Source organism: Paroedura picta, chromosome 5, assembly GCF_049243985.1.
Source record: "Paroedura picta isolate Pp20150507F chromosome 5, Ppicta_v3.0, whole genome shotgun sequence".
NCBI classification, from domain to species: domain Eukaryota; kingdom Metazoa; phylum Chordata; class Lepidosauria; order Squamata; family Gekkonidae; genus Paroedura; species Paroedura picta.
In genome coordinates, this window is record NC_135373.1 from 126,923,764 (window position 1) to 126,944,854 (window position 21,091).

General features: G+C 55.0%; 1 protein-coding gene across 1 annotated transcript in view; it reads left to right on the forward strand.

Moving 5' to 3' along the window:
* Positions 1-21,091, forward strand: part of TNPO3 (transportin 3) — a 48,079-nt gene that overhangs the window by 19,234 nt on the left and 7,754 nt on the right. The window contains exons 5-19 of the mRNA XM_077340418.1: positions 2,874-3,017; positions 3,512-3,687; positions 5,236-5,374; positions 5,593-5,739; positions 8,033-8,140; positions 8,562-8,653; positions 10,402-10,541; positions 11,255-11,446; positions 13,151-13,242; positions 13,752-13,828; positions 15,275-15,335; positions 16,066-16,206; positions 17,113-17,229; positions 20,062-20,156; positions 20,600-20,756. Of these exons, the coding sequence (XP_077196533.1) occupies positions 2,874-3,017; positions 3,512-3,687; positions 5,236-5,374; positions 5,593-5,739; positions 8,033-8,140; positions 8,562-8,653; positions 10,402-10,541; positions 11,255-11,446; positions 13,151-13,242; positions 13,752-13,828; positions 15,275-15,335; positions 16,066-16,206; positions 17,113-17,229; positions 20,062-20,156; positions 20,600-20,756 (1,878 nt within the window). The remainder of the gene's footprint in view (positions 1-2,873; positions 3,018-3,511; positions 3,688-5,235; positions 5,375-5,592; positions 5,740-8,032; positions 8,141-8,561; positions 8,654-10,401; positions 10,542-11,254; positions 11,447-13,150; positions 13,243-13,751; positions 13,829-15,274; positions 15,336-16,065; positions 16,207-17,112; positions 17,230-20,061; positions 20,157-20,599; positions 20,757-21,091) is intronic.

Consider the following 21,091-nt stretch of genomic DNA (forward strand, 5'->3'; position numbering starts at 1 on the left):
TTGTTCTCTGGCCTACCTCGCCTGGTTGTTGCGACGGAGAGGTGGAGGAGAGGAGAGCCACCTAGGTTGCTTCTTGGAGAAAGAGGTGGGATGCCTCTGCCCACCTGCTGCTGGTTTGTTGAGCCATTGTCTTCTTGGCTGGTTTTCAGCCTGCTAAGTCTGCTCTGGAAGCAGATTTCTTGGGGGAGGAGGCCCCAGCATAATCAAGCCTCTCTAGCTCAGCATTGTCTGCTCTGACTGGCAGCTGCTCCTGGGCTGAGATCTTTCACCTACTTGCTGCCTGCAGCCCTTTTCAGGACTGAACGCGATGCCTTCTGCATGCCCAGAAGGGCTCTGCCCTTGTGCTGCGTCCACCCCCCACCCCCACCCCACATTATGCATGAATCTGCCCCATGTTGAATCAGGCCCCCGGTCCTTCAAGGTGAGCGTTGTCCGCGGCTCTTCAGGGTCTCCGGCTGGCCAGGTGGAGACTCTTTCACCAAGCCCACATAGCTGACTTCTGCTGGATCCTCATGTTGGCAACAGATGTGCAGCCCTTGTGGCCAGCAAAAACATCCTCCTGCCATCAAAGAGAAAACACATGCGTTGTGGGGTCTTAATGGCCTGGGCCTGTAACCTGCCTATACCAGGGCCGAGATCCGGACCCAAAACAAACGAAGGGGAATAAGCTTCTTAATAACAGGAAAATAAATGTATTAAATTGAGAGAAAGAGAGCCAAGCTAAGCCAGGGAAGTGAAAACAGAGGTGCCGCAGAAAGGAAATAAATGGACAGGTACCTGCTGCTAAGGGAGAAAACTGATCTAAGGGGAGAATTCTTCCTCTGCCGCTCGGGGTTTGGGTAGGCCAGCGGGCTGTCCGTACCGGAGGCAGAATCGCTGAGGACAGCACCCAGGGCCCCTTTCCCTCGGCCGGCTTCTGCTGAGCTTTCATTTCCACGTCCCTCGTGACTCCAGCTGCCGACCGAATCCCTCACAGTAGACTGCCCATCGGGTGGCTCCCGGATTCCCCGTCGCTCTCTAAGTTGGTGGCCACTCATGGCGTTCCCACTCCGGGGTGTGTGTGGCTTAGCCACTTACGAGGCTCTCGGCACGGAATCCTAGAGTTGGAAGGGGCCTCCGGGGTCATCTAGTCCAACCCCCTGCACTATGCAGGACACAACTACCTGCTCACCCACAGCGACCCCACTTTCATGGCTAGGACTCTGTGCGCGCCACCCGTCCCTGTTCTTATGACATCGTCAAGGGGTGGGGGAAGGGCCAGCCCTTTGTTTTCCCAAAAGAGCCACATGAAGCTCAGGCCTCTGCCCTTTGTCCCCCTAAGGCACCCTGCCCTTTAGATCTAGGAATGTGTTTACTTTAACGATAGCCCACGGTTTTCGCTGAGAGCCAAGGCAGATTACACAGAGTGATACCCTGCAGCCAAACGGAATATCCGTGCAGAAAACCCTGCAGAGCCACTCCCAGTCAGTGCTGGTTTCGAGGGACCAAAGATCTGTTTTGGATCAGGCAACGTCTCGTGCGGTAGGAGAGGCAAGAGGGTTAAGAAAATCGGAAAGCTGCCAGAAAGTATCACGATCAGCCAGGGAACTCGGTTGGTCTTATCTGGACTCGCACTCGGCTCTGTCAGTGAACAGCGCAGTAAAGAATGGAATTGCAGGGCATTTACCCTCGCAAGATTCTCCGTCTTGCCTTCAGCTCTTGGAGAGGGTCGCTATGAGAACATTCCCCTTACACGGAGACAATGTTTTTGTGGGAGTGGCGAAATTGGTGCAAGAGAGCATATCTTGTTCCACTGCCCGGCTTATGTAGACATTCGTAGCCCCTTGATCGAACCACTCCTTTAAAAGTTGCCAGAACATCATGATGTAGACCGAGCAAAGAGGCTGCTAAGTGATCAGTCTCCCCAGGTGACAACTCAGCTGGCTAAGTTTTGTGCCACCACCATAAAAATCTTTTTTTTTTATTGTAATGATTTTTTTATTTTCATAAAGATAGAAATATAGGATGCAACACGAGTTATTGATACAAAAAGCAGTAAATAAAATATAATCATCATTTGAAAATATACGACCCCACATTGACTCCACAGTGATATAAACTTTTGCCCAAAACTCTAAGAGCCATGAGTCTAAGAGCCATCCACATTTCCACTACATTAAAAAAAAAGGCCTGTTTAGATATACAAAAGAAAAGTTATTATTAATCAACTTACTTGAGAGATCATAGACCTCACGTTAACGTTAACCGCCATAAAAATCTGATGCTCTAAAGCAGGGATAGTCAACCTATGGTCCTCCAGATGTCCATGGACTACAATCCCCATGAGCCCCTGCCAGCGCTTGCTGGCAGGGGCTCATGGGGATTGTAGTCCATGGACATCTGGAGGGACCACAGGTTGACTACCCTTGCTCTAAAGTAGCATAATTTTAAGTTCTATTTTATGATCCGTTTTAAATTGTATTACATTAAACGACCATATTCTTTTGGTTTCTTTTTGTATTGACTTCATATAACTTGGTAGGAACGATTGTAATACAGTTTGATTGATTGATTGATTGATTGATTGATTGATTGATTGATTGAATTGCGGAAGTGGAGCCATGCTCCCAGAAGATTTCCCACGTTCTGATTTACCCTTTACATTTATGGGCCAGAAATCAGTTTCTAGCAGGGATTTACATGACTCCTTTCCCCAGTATCTCCGACGTCAAGTATGCCTTTTTCACCGCTGTAGCACACTAGGTTGATGTTTTCTTGGACCCCAAGATCTCTTCCCCTCCCCGTATCGGCATGTTCAGGTTCTACCAGCCTCTTCTTGAAGTGGGGAATTTTTTTTTTTGTCCTGACGTGCATCACCTTTACCTTCCGTGCAGGTGACCTGCGTAGGTAAGGCCGGCAACGATGAGAAGATGCTCATCAAGATCTTCCGCTGCCTGGGAAGCTGGTTCAACCTGGGGGTCTTGGACAGCACCTTCATGGCCAATAGCAAGCTCCTGTCGCTGCTCTTCGAGGTCCTGGTATGTCCTCCAGTCCCCCGGAACGGTCAGCCATGGGGGGGAAGTACTTCTGGAAAGACACAGCTGTGCTCTCTACCCGTGTCTTGCTACAGAACTGGGGGTCCCCAAAGCTTGGCTTGGCTTATGACCCCACCCCCCTGTTTGTACTCACTGTTGATGCTTCCCCCCCCCACCCCACTGCAAGTCTTTTACGTGGTTTTGCAGCCACCTGGCTAAATGTGGTGCTTTGAGCACCTTCGAATGAGCAGGCAGGCATGTGGTTTGAGTTACAGTCTCCATTTTCCTGCCCCGCTTTTGACAGTTAGTAGAATTGCTGGGGAGGGCAGCCCCCTTTTGCGTACCCTTGGGCACCCAGCCATTCTGATCCTAGAGGAAGGGAGACGTAGCTGACCACGGGATCCGTAGCAAGAGAGCCAGCCCCAGCGGTCAGCGGCCAGAGAATCTGGTCCCCCCTCCAGGTGTCCTAAGTTGGCTTACGCTCTGTCGCCTTCCAGCAACAGGACAAAACGTCGTCGAATCTTCACGAAGCCGCTTCGGACTGCGTCTGCTCGGCGCTCTACGCCATTGAGAACGTGGAGACCAACCTGCCCCTGGCGTTGCAGCTCTTCCAGGGCGTGCTCACTCTCGAGACGGCCTACCACATGGCTGTGGCCCGGGAGGATCTGGACAAGTGAGTAGCCACATTAGGAAGTTTTGGGTTAAACATCCGGAAGAACTTGCTGACAGCTGAAGTGGTTCCTCAGTGGAACAGGATTCCATAGAGGGGATGGGATCTCCTTCTCTGGAGGTTTTCAAGCGGCGGCCAGATGGCCATTGGACAGCAGTGCTGGTTCTGGGGACTTAGACCAAGAGAGAAGGGCAGAGCCAGTGCTCGACTCTTGTGGCCTGGGGTAATGGTGACCAATTGCCGCTTTGGGGTCATCAGGAAGGAATTTTCTCCTAAGCCAGAGTGACCCAGGGATCCTGGAAATTATTTTGCCTCCCTCTAGCATAGGGACAGTTGTTCTTCAAGGCAGATAACAATTAATACACACAATTTTTTTCTTTGGTGTCGTGGTTAGGAGTGTGGACTTGTAATCTGGTGAGCTGGGTCCAATACTGCAGTCTCTCACATGCACCCAGTTGGGTGACTTTGGGCTCGCCACAGCACTGATAAAGCTGTTCTGACCGAGCAGGAATATCAGGGCTCCCTTAGCCTCACCCACCTCACAGGGTATCTGTTGTGGGGAGAGGAAAGGGAAGGCGACTGGAAGCTGCTTTGAGACTCCTTCGGGTAGAGAAAAGCGGCATCTAAGAACCACTTCTTCTTCTTCTTCAGTAATCTCAGGGCTCTCTCAGCCTCACCCACCTCACAGGGTGTCTGTTGTGGGGAGAGGAAAGGGAAGGTGATTGTAAGCTGCTTTGAGGCTCCTTCGGGTAGAGAAAAGCGGCATCTAAGAATCAACTCTTCTTCTTCAGTGATATCAGGGCTCTCTCGGCCTCACCCACCTCACAGGGTGTCTGTTGTGGGGAGAGGAAGGGAAGGCAACTGGAAGCTGCTTTGAGACTACTTCGGGTAGAGAAAAGTGGCATATTAGAACCAGCTCTTCTTCTACTTATGAATTTATATCCCACCGTCTCAGTGAACTGGCTTGCGACGGGTTACATATAAAATCCCACAATACAATGATATAAACCCATTCCCCATGCAAATTTAATCCATACTTCCATTTCACATCAAGGGAAATACATGAGTGTAGGAGAGATTCCAGTATATCTCCTACGCCCATACCTTTCCCTTGTTAAAGCTAATTGCGAAATGGTGGGGGAGGGGAGTTGTCCTTTGGAGTTGAAATCGGTGTGAAATACAAGGAAGGTGAGCGAAATACGAGAAAGGAAGATACCGTTTTGTTGTGAATTAACTTTTGTACATTATTTTTTATATATGAGTCGCAACTCAAGATAAATAAGAAATGTGTGCCTTAATCATTATCTGGCCTTGCAAGAACAACAGTCCCTTTATATATATCACCTTTGGTTTTTGTCTGTTGTTTCCCCACTGAAGGATGGGGGGACGGGAGGTAGCTGGGCCTTTCCTGCACTGTGCAGGGGGTTGGACTAGATGAACCCTCGAGGTCCCTCCCAGCTCTGTTTAATGCGTGTGCCCCTTCACCGTGGGGCTTTCCCATGGCAACGACTCCCACTCAGTGACCCACGCTGCCCCACTCCTCTCTTTCAGGGTTCTGAATTACTGCCGTATCTTCACCGAACTCTGCGAGACGTTTCTGGATAAAATCGTTTGCACTCCTGGCCACGGCCTGGGGGATTTGCGGACTATAGAGCTGCTCTTGATCTGTGCGGGCCACCCGCAGTACGAGGTAGGAAGGCTCCCCCCCCCCTCCTACACACACAGCCCCGGTGGTCGGCGGCATCAGCACAGCGTCCTTGCGAGGTAGACAAGATGGAATGAATGGCTGGTGGACTGTCAGGGTGGGCTGCAGAGACGCTGGACAGAGGAGGCCCCGGTCACAGCTCCTTGTGTGGCCTGCTGATAGAAGAGGCCAGGGGTTCAAAGCGCTCTTCTGCCCCTCAACAGGTGGTGGAGATTTCCTTCAACTTCTGGTACCGGCTGGGGGAACACCTGTACAAGACGGAAGATGCCGTCATCCACAGCATCTTTAAGTCCTACATCCAGAGGCTGCTCCATGCCCTGGCGCGGCACTGTCAGCTGGACCCAGATCACGTAAGCCCGGCCAGTCTCCTTTCTTGCCCTCAAGCGGAAATGCCGGATCACCTTTTCCTGTTTGGTGTAGTGGTTAGGAGTGCTGACTTCTAATCTGGCATGCCGGGTTCGATTCTGCACTCCCCCACACGCAACCAGCTGGGTGACCTTGGGCTCGCCACGGCACTGATAAAGCTGTTCTGACCAGGCAGTGATATCAGGGCTCTCTCAGCCTCACCCACCCCACAGGGTGTCTGTTGTGGGGAGAGGGAAGGGAAGGCGACTGTAAGCCGCTTTGAGCCTCCTTCAGGTAGGGAAAAGCGGCATATAAGAACCTACTCTTCTTCTTCTTCTTCTTCCTCTTGGCCCCGCAAGGCAGGGAGACACAGGCCAAGCAACCGTTGGCCCGTCCCGGGAAGGGCCGTTTTCCCACCCGAGGTTCCCTGGCATTGGTCCTCCCCCGTTCCTTCTGTAGGTACAGCTCTCTCACATACCTCTGGGCAGAGATGCTGTCCTTGCCATTTGTCCCCCCCCACACACACACACACACGCCGGTACCACTGCAAATTGCAGACAGTGTCTGGTTTGGTTTGTGGAAGGAACCAAGCATGTGGAAGAAGAGCTGTGTCAGGGAAAAAACAATCCCGTCTTCTGCAGCTCCAGGCCCCGGTTCTTGTGGCTTGACTGGTAGGGTTAGGAGCCTCCAGGCGGAACCTGGAGATCTCCCGGAATTCTAGCTGATTGTTTGGTTCTGGTGTCCTTCCTGGCCACAACTAGAAGGTGGGGGAGTTGCCAGATCCAGGTTGGGAAGCCCCTGGAGATTAGGGGCGGAGCCTGGGGTGGGGACGAGGTCATAGCAGCTGTGTTCTCCAGGGGGACTGACTTCCATAAGTGTAATTCCAGGGGATCCCCAGCTCCCCCTTGGAGAGAGTCATCCCTCAGTGATCTCCGGATGACAGAGATCAGTTTTCCTGGAGAAAAGGGCAACTTTGGAAGGTGGATTCTGTCCTTTAGCCCCATCGAGGTCCCAAACTTCCCCCAAACCCCACTTTGATCCAGTTCCACCCCAAATCCCCAGGAATTTCCCTGCCTGGAGTTGGCAACCCTGCCCGGTTTGTATGAGGACCTTGAGCCATTTGCTTTGACCAGGAAGATATTCTGTTAAGTCGCATGAAAAGGGAACCTGCCCCAGTAACTGAGTCAACACAGCCGAGCTCGTTGGCATGCAGAGCCATGATGTGGGCTGTCACTCTTCCATAGCCCCTCCCTCCCAAACCATTATCTTGTAGTTCCTGTTCCCCCCACACTTCTATGTGTTGCAATAAAACCATTCCCCTTCTGCTCCCTCCGGAGCGTACTGCAGAACCACTCCTCTGCTGATGTAACTGAATCAGATCAGTGCTGGGACGTTTCCCTGTGGCGCGGAAATGCTTTTCAGCAGCGGCACTAACAGTTCTGAGGGCCCCCTCTGTGAGGTTGTGAGGGGGGGGGGAACTCTGGGGCTCAGTGACAGAGGATCTGCTTGGCGTGCAGAAGGTCCCTGGTTCAATCCCCAGCATGGCCAGTCAGAAAGACCAGGCAGGAGGGGATGGAAAAGACCTTGACCTGAGATTCTGGGTCAGTGGCAGAGCCTCTGCTGGGCAGGCAGAAGGTCCCCGGTTCAATCCCCGGCAGCATCTCCAGTTAGAAGGACCAGGCAGGAGGGGATGGGAAAGACCTTGACCTGAGACCCTGGCTCAGTGGCAGAGCCTCTGCTTGGCCTGCAGGAAGGCACAAGGTTCAATCCCTGGCATCTCCAGTTAAAAGGGCCAGGCAGGAAGGGAGGGGAAAGGCCTCCGCCTGAGACCCTGGAGAGCCATGGAGAAGGACCATAGCCCAGCGGCAGAACCTTTGCTGGGCATGCAGAAGGTCCCAGGTTCAATCCCTAGTTAAGGATCAGGTAAGAGGAGAGCAGCTGCCAGTTTGAGTAGACAATACTGACCTTGACAGGCCAGTGAGCTGATTCCGTGTCGGGCAGATTCATGCATTCCAGTGGGAAAACCCAGCAGTTGTAACTTAAATTCTTTGCTGCTTTCAGTTTCGGAAGAAGCAATCTGTAAGGGTTCCTTTTTGAAATGAGACTGTAAGGAGGAATGAGTGTGGACATGCCTGTATATCCTGAGAACCGTTGCTGTGAGCCTGGGATAAAATCCAGCTTCCGGGCTACGTTACTTTCTTTGCTAGCAGCTCCCCCTCCTCCGAGTAGGTTTAAGACTTGATTCCCGCCCGTTTCACATGCTGCTTTAACCCCCCCCCCCCCAATTTCCTCTGCCAGGAAGGGATTCCCGAGGAGACGGACGACTTTGGAGAGTTCCGGATGAGGGTGTCGGACCTGGTGAAGGACTTGATCTTCCTGGTCGGCTCTGTGGAATGTTTTGCCCAGGTGGGGAAAGGGGGAAGGGATTTCCATCTTCTGTGGTCCGCATTCGTTCTGAGTGGCTGGAATGCGCCAGCGCTTTCCTCTGGTTTGGGGGCAGGCAGAGATCCCAAAGGGTCCTTGTTCCTTATCCCGCCCTCCTCTCCAGCCGGCCCTTGCCTGCATGCACGTGTTGGTGGCGACCAGCTGCAGAGTGGCCCCGTTCTCTAGCCACGTGGACATTTGTTCTTGGCTGCCTGTGCACTCCCAAAGCTTCGGGTGCAAAAGCCCCTGTTCCTGGGCGTGACTCCACGGATCCGGAGTCCCCACGAAGGTGCGGAAGGGCTGGGCCAGCTGGCTCGGGATCCCGTCCTGCCTCCCTTTCTCCTTTCTCGCTGCTCGAAACCCCTCCCGGTCCTCAGCCTCTGTCCTCCCCTTCTCTCCGCAGCTTTATGCAACCCTGAAGGAAGGAAACCCTCCTTGGGAAGTAACGGAAGCTGTGCTCTTCATCATGGCCTCCATAGCCAAGAGCGTTGACCAGTGAGTACCGGGGAGCCCAGAGGCACATGCCCACGCGCCACGCCAGGCCACGGCAGCCGGGTCACCACTGTGCTTCATCCTGCTTTTGCATCTGCCTTGGGAAGGGAGGAAGTGGCCCGGAGTGCGTGGGGTCTGTCTTTTCAGGCCTTTCCCTCCCGGTCTGGTTCTTTCTGCCTCTTTCCACTGTGACTATGTGTGTGGAAGTGAAGAGGGGAAGGAGGAAGGGACTCTGCCCACTGGACTGGTAGACACAAAGGCAGGAGCCCCCACCCGTTCTGAGCCTGCAGGCATCTCTGGAATTTTGAGAGGGGGTGGTGGAATCAAACTCAAATGGCTGCCGCAGGAGGTGGAGCCAAACCAAAATGGCTGCCGCAGGAGGTGGAGCTGAATGGACTAGCTCCCTCCAGACAAGTCCTGGTAAGAGGGAAACCTGAAGAGGAAACGGAACCACCCACCGACTGAAGGACATTGGGTGTTTGTCAGTCTTTCCTGATCCTCCAGTGGAAAACCCTTCCATTCAAGTAAGGGCAGCCAAGAACACGCCCCGCATTGCAGTTAAGCTTGGTGGGAGCCCGGGGAGACAAAGTAGGGAAAAAGCGTGTGTGGTTTCTTTCCCCTGAAGACTTCTCACTTTTTCCCGTGGCAGCAATGGGGATTTCAGAGAGCTGAGAAATAACGGATATTCTGTTCCAAGTGTGACTAATTTTGTCCACCAATAATGCATCCTAATGTATAGGAGCGATGGGAAGAACAGGGTTTCCAGCATTACAAACTTTAAATCAGTTTTCACATTTCTTGCTAGCCATGTTATGGGTGCATAACAGTTTGTGTGCTGATAACGCACGTTCTTCCTTTTTTGCTTGAAAAAAGTGTGTGCTCTTTTTTCACCTGTCCCTTTTCCCCTACCTCTTGGATAGCAGAAACTATATTCTGCATCTGCCGTGGTTTTCATTGGGTGCTGCAATTTGAAGCTCTCTTAGAATCATAGAGTTGGAAGGGACCTCCTGGGTCATCTAGTCCAACCCCCTGCACTATGCAGGACACTCACAACTCTATCGCTCCTCCACGATCACCTGCCACCCCCTTGAACCTTTCCCAGAATCAGCTTCTCTGTCAGATGGCTCTCCAGCCTCTGTTTAAAAATCTCCAAAGATGGAGAACACACCACCTCCCGAGGAAGCCTGTTCCACTGAGGAACTGCTCTGTCAGGAACTCCTTCCGGAGGTTTAGGTGGAATTTCTTTTGCATTAATTTCATCCCATTCGTTCTGGTCCGTCCCTCCGGGGCAAGAGAGAACAATTCTGCTCCATCCTCCATATGGCACCCTTTTAAATACTTAGACGGTTATCAGATCCCCTCTCAGTCTTGCTTTAGTATTAAGCACACTCAAAGCCGGTTTTTGTATAAAGCAAACAGAGCCACCCTAAACAGGTCTGCAGTCGAAGAGTCCAGTACCAGTTTAGAAACCAGCAAGATTTCTAGGGTATAACTTCTGAAAGTCAAAGCTCCATTTGTCAGAGAGGGATTTCCTCTCCACTTGTGTCTGACAAAGGAAGCTTGGTTTCCCTAAAGTCTGTGCCCTGGATTTGAATCTGGATCCTAAACAGAGTTCCACCCTTCTAAATCCATTGACTCCAGAGGGCTCAGCTTAGCGGGGAAATAATCTCACAAGTAAATATTGCTGTTTCCTTGGTCCTTCGGTGCTGTTCATTGACTCTTGTGAGTGACCCGCTGCCTCCTGCTCCCAGGGAGAACAATCCGACGCTGGTGGAGGTGCTGGACGGCGTGGTGCGCCTTCCGGAAACGGTGCACGTGGCTGTCCGCTACACAAGCATCGAGCTGGTCGGCGAGATGAGCGAAGTGGTGGACAGAAATCCCCATTTCCTTGGTGAGTGGTCACAAGGGACGTGCTCTCTCTCTTCCCCCCCCCTCTCCCCGCAGGGCCTGGTTTTCGATCTAGCAAGCAAGCACCTTCAGGAGCAGGAGCAGGTTCCATATATCCCCCAGCTGTCATCCGATAGCACAGCAGGGGCTGATTGGCGGCAGTCACAGCATTAAAGGGTTGCCCCTGAACCATGCAGAGGTGGTTTGCCGTTGCCAGCCTCTGCACAGCTCTGCTGGAATTCCTCTGCAGTCTCCCTCCCAAATGCCAACCACAGTGGCCCCTGCTTAATTCCTGGCTAGCCTGGGCCAATCCCGGTCACGGCTTCTAGACTTTAGAGCAGGGGTAGTCAAACTGCGGCCCTCCGGATGTCCACGGACTACAATTCCCAGGAGCCCTTGCCAGCATTCGCTGGCGAATGCTGGCAAGGGCTCCTGGGAATTGTAGTCCGTGGACATCTGGAGGGCCGCAGTTTGACTACCCCTGCTTTAGAGGCATTGAAATAATGCCAGCTGTGCTTGATGCCAGAAGGGGCATGGTCCTGTTCAGGCCAGCGGGTTAACGGGCTAAAAGGTCTTTTCCCGCCACTTCGTTGGCCACTGGTGGTCCGTTCCTGGCTTTTTGGCTTGGCGAATTGTTCTGCTTTGGATCTATGCAAAGTGGAAAGGGATTCCCGCTGGCTAACCACTTCCTGTCTCCCCCCTCCCCTCCAAAACAAGATCCGGTGCTCGGCTTCCTGATGAAGGGGCTCTGTGAGAAGCAGCTGGCCTCGGTCGCCGCCAAAGCCATCCACAACATCTGCTCCGTGTGCCGGGACCACATGGCCCAGCACTTCAGCGGCCTGCTGGAAATCGCCCGCTCCCTGGACTCCTTCATGCTCTCGCCGGAGGCCGCGGTCGGGCTCCTCAAAGGTACGTTGCCCGGCACTGTTGATGTATCTGCAGCGTCCGCAGCCGGCCTTTCTCACGGGGTCTCGAGGCGGGTTACACAGAGCGAGTCAACACAATCACCCAAAAATGGGAACTTCCGTCACCAGATGCACCTGAAAGAGCGGATGCAGGGCACAGATGTTCACGTGACACATTTAGCGGTGCAGAAGTGACATAAATAGGGCCCTCCTTATAGCACGCAGCTGTCCGTAATCATTTATCCAAGCTAGTTTGTAAAGAGCCTCTTGTGGCGCAGAGTGGTAAGGCAGCCGTTTGAAAGCTCTGCCCATAAGGCTGGGAGTTCAATCCCAGCAGCCAGCTCAAGGTTGACTCAGCCTTCCATCCTTCCGAGGTCGGTAAAATGAGGACCCAGCTTGCTTGCTGGGGCGTCAACAGTAATGACTGGGGAAGGCACTGGCAAACCACCCCGTATTGAGTCTGCCATGAAAACGCTAGAGGGCGTCACCCCAAGGGTCAGACATGTCTTGGTGCTTGCACAGGGGTGACCTTTAACCTTTACCTAGTTTGTAAAGACTTCTTGTGCATTGCAGCCCTGTTGCCCACAGAGAAATGACCTCTTGAATAGTTTGCAGGGAGCCAGGAGAGTGCGGGCTTTCCTCCTCTCCTCGGGCAAGCCGTTCCACAAGGAGCCGTTTCCCACGGCTGAAGCTCCTGTGGCAGAGCACGAGGAGAGGCCGTTCTGCACATATGAGGGACCCAGGCCGGGAAGGGCTTGGTAGGTTACAGGCAAAGGGATGGGCAGCCGGTGAAGTGCCTGCTGAACGGGAGACTTGTGCATGCTCCTTCTGGCTCCCAGCAATAGCCAGGCAGACGTACCTTCTGCCCCTTTGTAAGTAGAGTTGGGAGTCATTTTTAAATCACAGCATACTTCTTTTTCTTTTTCTTTTTCTTTTACTATTTTTCTCTCTCCTTATATGTATTCGTTGTTCTGTAATCTGTTCTGTATCAATAAAATATATATATTTTTAAATGTTTTATTTAATGGGAGATGCTAGGCATCGTGGCTGGGCCAGCTGGCTGCTGTGCCACTGAGCCATGAAACCCCACCCCTTAAATAAAACCAGGGCAGGAGGGGATAGAGGGACCCCCGCCTGCAATTCTGGGGAGTCCATTGGCCATCCAGAGGCGGCGAGACTGCCCTTGGCAGACCAGCGGGGGTGGTTCAGTTGACGCAGTGTGGCTATGTTCAAGCCCCTCTGCTTTGAAAGTGTTGCCATCCTCCAGGCGGGGGCTGGAGCTCTCCTGGGATTACAGCCAAGCTTACCTTAATGGCCAGGCAGGTTGGTCTGAGGCAGTGCCAGAACGTGTGCTTTTGGTGCTCCCCCTCTCCTTTCAGCCCCTGGATCGTAGACAGCAGAGCAAGGAAAGCCCCCCTCCCCGGCCTGAGACCACTGAGGGCTGCTGTTGATTGGGGTGGAAAGTCGTAAATATTAAAATAAATATTTGGATGTTATTGTCAAACTTGTACTGCTTTAAACTTTTATTCAGGGATTGCATCGAATCGTAAAATCTCACACCTCCCCTTCCCCGGAGCGCCCAAAGATAAGGCAGACTATAAATCCCATAAATAAAATAATAAACAAACAAACTGTCATGGGCCTCTTGAAAGTTTCTTCTTTTAATTCAGTTTTTTCTTTCTTTCCTTCTTTCTGCCCCGGCCTGCAGGAACGGCCTTGGTGCTGGCCCGGCTTCCGCTGGAGAAGATCTCAGCGTGTCTTAGTGAACTCTGTGCCGTTCAGGTGATGGCGCTGAAAAAGGTACGCGGGCGGTTTTGGGTGGCTGCAGGTTTTTCCGGGGCGGGAGGGGGGTGGGGGTTGATAAGAAGTTTAGGATATCAATTAAAGTCCGAAGAGTCAGAGAACGACACCCAAGAGCGAGGCCAGCACGTCACAAACACTTGTGTTTTCCGATGTTCCCGAGAACTCCAAGCTGTCACAGAAAATTGCAGCTCTGGTTTGAATCCTCTCGATCATGTGAATCTCAGCAGAGCTCAGGGCCTGGCCATCATGGTGTGGTGCCTTTCCCGTCCTCCATTCGCCTGCTGCTTCTGGTGGGAGCTGAGCAGGGGAGGGCACCTGGATGAACTGAGCATGACGCTCCTGTTGGATGTGGGAGGGCCTGGGCCCCCTTTTGCAGCACCAGCCCCGTGTTCTCCATCGTTCCCCCATAAGTTACCGCCGGCCAAGAGAGACCAAGGCTGGCTCTCGGCTGCTTTGTGCTGGGCGTCTCCAGGCCCTCCTCCACCACGACCCTTCTCTTTCCCCAGCTGCTCTCTCAGGAGCCGAGCAACGGCCTCTCCTCAGATCCCACCGTGCCCCTCGATCGCCTTGCTGTTATATTTAGGTAAGACGCGGAGCTGCTGGTTGTCTTCGGGGACACGTCTGATGCGTTGCAAGGCTGGCGGGTTGCTGCTTCTGATTGTCCGGGCAGAGGGAAACTCTAAGGTTGAAACCTGTAAGGGGGGTTGGGAATCGCACCACCGTGGCCATTGGATTCATGTGCTGTGCTGGCCTGCCTTGTCTCACTCTCAGTTCTGCACATGCAAACAGGTGGGGGAGGGAATGGAGGACCCTGTAACAGAAATGGGCACTCCTTAGGATTCCGTGGGGGAAACCCTGCCGGCCTTTGGCTCTGCTGCTGCTTGAGCCCTGGGCGCCCACTCCTCTCTGCTTAGCTAATTCCCTCTTGGGTCTCTGAGGAACACAGGAAGCTCCCTTAGACCCTCGGTCCATCAAAGCCGGTACTGTCTACTCAGACTGGCAGCCACTCTCTAGGACAGGGGTAGTCAAACTGCGGCCCTCCAGATGTCCATGGACTACAATTCCCAGGAGCCCCCTGCCAGCGAATGCTGGCAGGGGGCTCTTGGGAATTGTAGTCCATGGACATCTGGAGGGCCGCAGTTTGACTACCCCTGCTCTAGGATCTGAGGCAGAGGTCCTTCACGTCACCCTCTGCCCGGTCCTTTTAGCTGCAGCTGCTGGGGATTGGACCTGGGACCTCCTGCATGCCAAGCAGATGTTCTGCCACTGAGTCACAGCCCCTAATCTAGCAAAGCCCCCTCCGACTCCCACTGGGGCTTGGCATAGAAGAAGAAGAGTTGGTTTTTATACCCCACTTTTCACTGCCCAAAGGTGTCCCCAAGCGCCTTCCCTTCCTCTCCCCACAACAGGCACCCTGTGTGGTAAGTGGGCTGAGAGAGCTCTGACAGGGCTGCTCTGTGAGAACAGCACTATTAGGGCTGTGATGGGCGCAAGGTTAGCTACCTGTGGAGGAGGAGCGGGATTCAAACCCGGCTTGCCAGATTCTAAGCCGGTGCTCTTAAGCACAACACCAAGCTGACTCTCCGTGTACTAATTCCCTTGGGCTCCCTGCATCGTGCCCCGTCTCCTGACTTCAAGCATTCTTCTCAGGCTGTGTCCCTCTCCACCCCTGTCCCTGGAGCAACACAGGGTTAAATTTGGGTGCCTCTGCTTGGGGGAGAGAGAGAGAGAGAAGGTGTCTTGGTTCAGGTGTGGCTAGTCCACACCTGGGTGTGTCCCTTGGTTTCTCATCTTTGGAGCGTGCGTCCTGGGGCTGTGTTCTTAAATATGGCCTTTGGGTTGAGGACAGGGGTCATTTGGGGTTGAAGAAGAGGGATGTGTGTGCCGGCCCCAGGCTGAACCATGCCCTGGCAGCAGGAACAGTAGCTCTGCTCTCTTCCCTGACCAGGCTGGAGTCAGAAGGGCCACGCGAGGTGGTTCCATGCCAGGCTGGATGCCAACTGGGTTTTGTCCCCGTCTCTTTCCTCAGGCATACCAACCCCATTGTAGAAAATGGACAGACCCATCCGTGCCAAAAAGTCATCCAGGAGGTGAGGGGGGCCGGGATGGGGGAGGGCTGCCGTTTGATGCTGTTTAGACCAAGGCCCCGTAGGGCTGTCGTGGTCAGGTTTGGTGATGCACATGGTGGGATAAGGTAAAGGTAAAGGTATCCCCTGTGCAAGCACCGGGTCATGTCTGACCCTTGGGGTGACGCCCTCCAGCGTTTTCATGGCAGACTCAATACGGGGTGGTTTGCCAGTGCCTTCCCCAGTCATTACCGTTTACCCCCCAGCAAGCAAGCTGGGTGCTCATTTTACCGACCTTGGAAGGATGGAAGGCTGAGTCAACCTTGAGCCGGCTGTTGGGATTGAACTCCCAACCTCATGGGCAAAGCTTTCAGACGGCTGCCTTACCACTCTGCACCACAAGAGGCTCATTACATGGTGGGATATATGCCCTTAAAAGTGGGGGTGCCCCTCCCAGGGCAGCCACCCTCCATTTGCCAGTTTCTCCGTCTTCCTGGCCCACCGCTTGAAAGTCTCCAGTCAACTGGGGCTGGATTCGTTCCAGATTGCTAGTGCTGATTTCACCCGCAGGGTCCCTCTTGTTGCATCAGGCTTTGCAGTCTTCTTCTCTGCAGCACGGAATAAGAGGGCGTGGCAGTGCTGGAGGGTGGGGGTGGGATTGGCTGGCACCTCGGAGCCTTTTTGGGGTGCCGTGCCCTGCTTGCGGCCCTCCGGTCCTCTCCCGCTGGTCAACCTCTGTCGTCCTTCCGCCTAGATCTGGCCAGTCCTGTCAGAGACCCTGAACAAACACCGTGCCGATAACCGCATCGTGGAGCGCTGCTGCCGGTGCCTGCGTTTCGCCGTCCGCTGCGTCGGCAAAGGTTCAGCGGCACTGCTGCAGCCGCTGGTCACGCAGGTAGCCTCCTGGATCCTTTTCATGGCGATTTTAGAGTTTATGGATATTGTTGCTTACTCGTTTTACGATATACAAGGAATGCTTGCTGTTCTCTGTCCGGAGACGGGTGACCAAGAGGGGCGGTATAGAATTGATGGAAAGAAGGGAGGGAAGGAAGGAAGGAAGGAAGGAAGGAAGGAAGGAAGGAAGGAAGGAAGGAAGGAAGGAAGGAAGGAAGGAAGGAAGGAAGGAAGGAAGGAAGGAAGGAAGGAAGGAAGGAAGGAAGGAAGGAAGGAAGGAGAATAAGACAGGGTGGAAGGAAGGAAGGAAGGAAGGAAGGAAGGAGAATAAGACTCAGGGCTAAGGGAGGGAAGGAAGGAAGGAAGGAACTGGAATGGGGAGGGAGGGAGAGGAGCAGGAGGGGAGAGTGAGTGAGACAAAAAGCAAGAGTATCTCTGTTGAGGCCATCATAATTTAGATCCGTCATTTCTTGTATTCACTTACCCCTCCTTTCTCCCCAGTGGGGACTCAAAGCAGCTTGCCTCGTTCTCCTCCCCTCCATTTTATCCTCCCCACGACCCTGTGAGGGACGCTGGGCAGAGTGGGTTGCTGGCCCAGGGTCACCCGAGTGAGTGGGGATTCAAACCCGAGTCTCCCAGATCGTAGCCTGGTATTCTAACCGCAGCAACTAGCAGTCAGATCTGGGGTTCGCCATCGGGGGTGTCAAGCTGCTGAGGGTTCGTGGCCGAGGCTGCAGTTGGCCTTCAGTCACCCTTGGCCTCTGGCACCAGCTGCTGCTTAAACAACACTTGTAAAATCTGCGTCATTCCCTGTGCTGATGGGCCTTGAACTTGTTTAGACCGGAAGCCTCCTGCTCCTCAGTGAGTGGTGCTGGGGCTCCCCTGACCGGCCTGCTTCCCTCGGCAGATGGTGGGCGTCTACCAAGAGCACCAGCACTCCTGTTTCCTCTACCTGGGCAGCATCCTGGTGGACGAGTACGGGATGGAGGAGGGCTGTCGGCAAGGGCTGCTCGACATGCTGCAGGTAAGTCTGTCCTTCAGGGCCTGGCCCTGCCTTCTGCTGCCCCGGGGTCTGTCTGGGCATGCCAGGCGACGTGGCCAAGGTGACCTCGGGAAGCCTGGACCACAGTGCTGGTCGAACTAGTACTGCACTGGAAGGGCACTTCCTTAGCAGCTCAGTCTGGATCAGGGCTGGCCAAACTGTGGCTCTCCAATTCCCATGAGCCCCTGCCAGCACATGACATTGTATCTGAGGAAGTGGGCATGCACACGAAAACTGATACCTTGAATTAAAAAAAAAAACAAAACAGGGTGCCCCTGCTGGACTCTAAGTTTGTTCTGATCCAGCAGGGTTAGTCTAATGACTAGATGGACCCCTGGTCTGACCCAGCAGGGCTCTCCTGAGGGTCTTCTCAGGGGAAGGCCTCGGCCTCTCTGCCCTGTGGCTGGCCCTGCAGAGGAACTGGCTGGCCCCTGGGTGAGACGGGAGGCTGGACTGGAGGGACCCTCCCTGGTCTGACCCAGCAGGGCTCTTCTGAGGTCTTATCAGGGGAAGGCCTCGGCCTCTCTGCCCTGTGGCTGGCCCTGCAGAGGAACTGGCTGGCCCCTGGGTGAGACGGGAGGCTGGACTGGAGGGACCCTCCCTGGCCTGACCCAGCAGGGCTCTTCTGAGGGTCTTCTCAGGGGAAGGCCTCGGCCTCTCTGCCCTGTGGCTGGCCCTGCAGAGGAACTGGCTGGCCCCTGGGTGAGACGGGAGGCTGGACTGGAGGGACCCTCCCTGGGCTGACCCAGCAGGGCTCTTCTGAGGGTCTTCTCAGGGGAAGGCCTTGGCCTCCCTGCCTTGTGGCTGGCCCTGCAGAGGAACTGGCTGGCCCCTGGGTGAGACGGGAGGCTGGACTGGAGGGACCCTCCCTGGCCTGACCCAGCAGGGCTCTTCTGAGGGTCTTCTCAGGGGAAGGCCTCGGCCTCTCTGCCCTGTGGCTGGCCCTGCAGAGGAACTGGTTGGCTCCTATTTGAGATGGGAAGCTGGACTGGAGGGACCCTCCCTGGTCTGACCCAGCAGGGCTCTTCTGAGGGTCTTCTCAGGGGGAGGCCTCGGCCTCTCTGCTCTGTGGCTGGCCCTGCAGAGGAACTGGCTGGCCCCTGGGTGAGACGGGAGGCTGGACTGGAGGGACCCACCCTGGCCTGACACAGCAGGGCTCTTCTGAGGGTCTTCTCAGGGGGAGGCCTCGGCCTCTCTGCTCTGTGGCTGGCCCTGCAGAGGAACTGGCTGGCCCCTGGGTGAGACGGGAGGCTGGACTGGAGGGACCCTCCCTGGTCTGACCCAGCAGGGCTCTTCTGAGGGTCTTCTCAGGGGAAGGCCTCGGCCTCTCTGCCCTGGGGCTGGCCCTGCAGAGGAACTGGCTGGCCCCTGGGTGAGACGGGAGGCTGGACTGGAGGGACCCTCCCTGGCCTGACCCAGCAGGGCTTTTCTGAGGGTCTTCTCAGGGGAAGGCCTCGGCCTCTCTGCCCTGTGGCTGGCCCTGCAGAGGAACTGGCTGGCCCCTGGGTGAGATGGGAGGCTGGACTGGAGGGATCCTCCCTGGCCTGACCCAGCAGGGCTCTTCTGAGGGTCTTCTCAGGGGAAGGCCTCGGCCTCTCTGCCCTGGGGCTGGCCCTGCAGAGGAACTGGCTGGCCCCTGGGTGAGACGGGAGGCTGGACTGGAGGGACCCTCCCTGGCCTGACCCAGCAGGGCTTTTCTGAGGGTCTTCTCAGGGGAAGGCCTCGGCCTCTCTGCCCTGTGGCTGGCCCTGCAGAGGAACTGGCTGGCCCCTGGGTGAGACGGGAGGCTGGACTGGAGGGACCCTCCCTGGCCTGACCCAGCAGGGCTCTTCTGAGGGTCTTCTCAGGGGAAGGCCTCGGCCTCTCTGCCCTGTGGCTGGCCCTGCAGAGGACCTGGCTGGCCCCTGGGTGAGACGGGAGGCTGGACTGGAGGGACCCTCCCTGGCCTGACCCAGCAGGGCTCTTCTGAGGGTCTTCTCAGGGGAAGGCCTCGGCCTCTCTGCCCTGTGGCTGGCTATGCAGAGGAACTGGCTGGCCCCTGGGTGAGACGGGAGGCAGGACTGGAGGGACCCTCCCTGGCCTGACCCAGCAGGGCTCTTCTGAGGATCTTCTGAGGGGAAGGCCCTGGCCTCTCTGCCCTGTGGCTGGCCCTGCAGAGGAACTGGCTGGCCCCTGGGTGAGACGGGAGGCTGGACTGGAGGGACCCTCCCTGGCCTGACCCAGCAGGGCTCTCCTGAGGGTCTTCTCAGGGGAAGGCCTCGGCCTCTCTGCCTTGTTGCACTCCAGAGGAATTGGTTGGCCCCTGGGTAAGAAAAGAGGTGGGACTTCTTTGGAAGTTTTTTAGCAGAGGCTAGATCTGATGCCATGCGGCCATCTGACAGAAATGCTGATCTTATGAACTTAAGCAGACGGTGAGTGGGTGGGCAGGAAGGGATGTGCCAGGGTTTGTCTCTTGTGGCCCTTCCTTGCACACCCAGGGAATTGCTGATGACCACTGTGGTATGGTGGGTGAATTTCCTCCAGGCCAGGCTGGATTCTGGAGATTTTTGGTGTCTGTGTGGGGGGATCATTTGGGCATGAAATTGGGGTCACTGTAGGTGGGCAGGTAGTTGTGCATTTCTTGCATTGTGCAGGGGGTTGGGCTAGAGGTCCCTTCCAACTCTATGATTCTCTTCTGTGCCTAGATGGACCCCTGATCTGATCCAGCAGGGTTATACTGTTCTTCTGGCCTCCCTGTGCAGATTCTGGCCTGTGTAGATGAGACGGGGTTCTGTTTCAAGGCAACTAAATGCTCTCACCTGTCCTTCATCCTAGGCTCTGTGCGTCCCCACGTTCCGGCTCATTGAGCAACCAAATGGCCTCCAGAACCACCCGGACACTGTGGATGACCTCTTCCGGCTGGCAACCAGGTACCCAAGTCCTCGGCCTGGCGTGTGCCAGCCTAGCTAATCCCAGTGGCTGAGCCTTCCTTTGGAATTCCGACATGATGTGCTGAGCGCAGCCACAAGATGGCTTCTGCAGGAGATGGAGCCAGCCTGCATTGAGCAGGCTGTTGGACTACATCAGAGGTGGCTCTCCAGATGTCTATGGACTACAATTCCCATGAGCCCCTGAGTGTTTACTGGCAGGAGCTCATGGGAAGTGTAGTCCATGGACATCTGGAGAGCCAAAGTTTTGCTACTGCTGGAATAGAGGGTCCCTGTGGCCCTTTTCCAACTCAAGGATTCTGAATTGGGCCTGGTAGTCAGCAGGATGCTGTTGTGGCCGCCTCTGTCCAAATCAAAGAGGTTCAGGCAGGCAGGCTGTCTGTCGCCCTGTGGGAACCTGGCTCTCATTGGCCCTCTCTGCCCAGGTTCATCCAGCGCAGCCCCATCACGTTGCTCCGCAGCCAGGTGATCCTCCCCATCCTGCAGTGGGCCATTGCTGCCACCACCCTGGACCACCGCGATGCCAACTGCAGCGTCATGAAGTTCCTGCGTGATCTTGTCCACACAGGCGTGGCCAATGATGTGAGTGGGGGGCAGGGGAAGGAGGGCCTGGGGGGGAGGGGGGGACTCTGCCATCTTCTGGACTCGGAGCTCTTTCCCAAGAGCTTTTGGAGAGGGCGGTATATAGAAATATAATAAATAGAATAGATAAAGTCTAAGGAAGTGGCTCCAGGGGCTGAGGATGAGTGGGAAGCTCCCCAGCTCCAGCCAACAGGCAACTGGCAGACTGCTCAGCCACCAGCCTGCATGGAAGTCAGCTGTCCAACTCTGGAAGTTTAGCTTGTAGGGTCTGGCTGTGGCTCAGTGGCAGAGAGCGTCTGCTTGGCAGGCAGAAGGTCCCAGGTTCAATCCCCAGT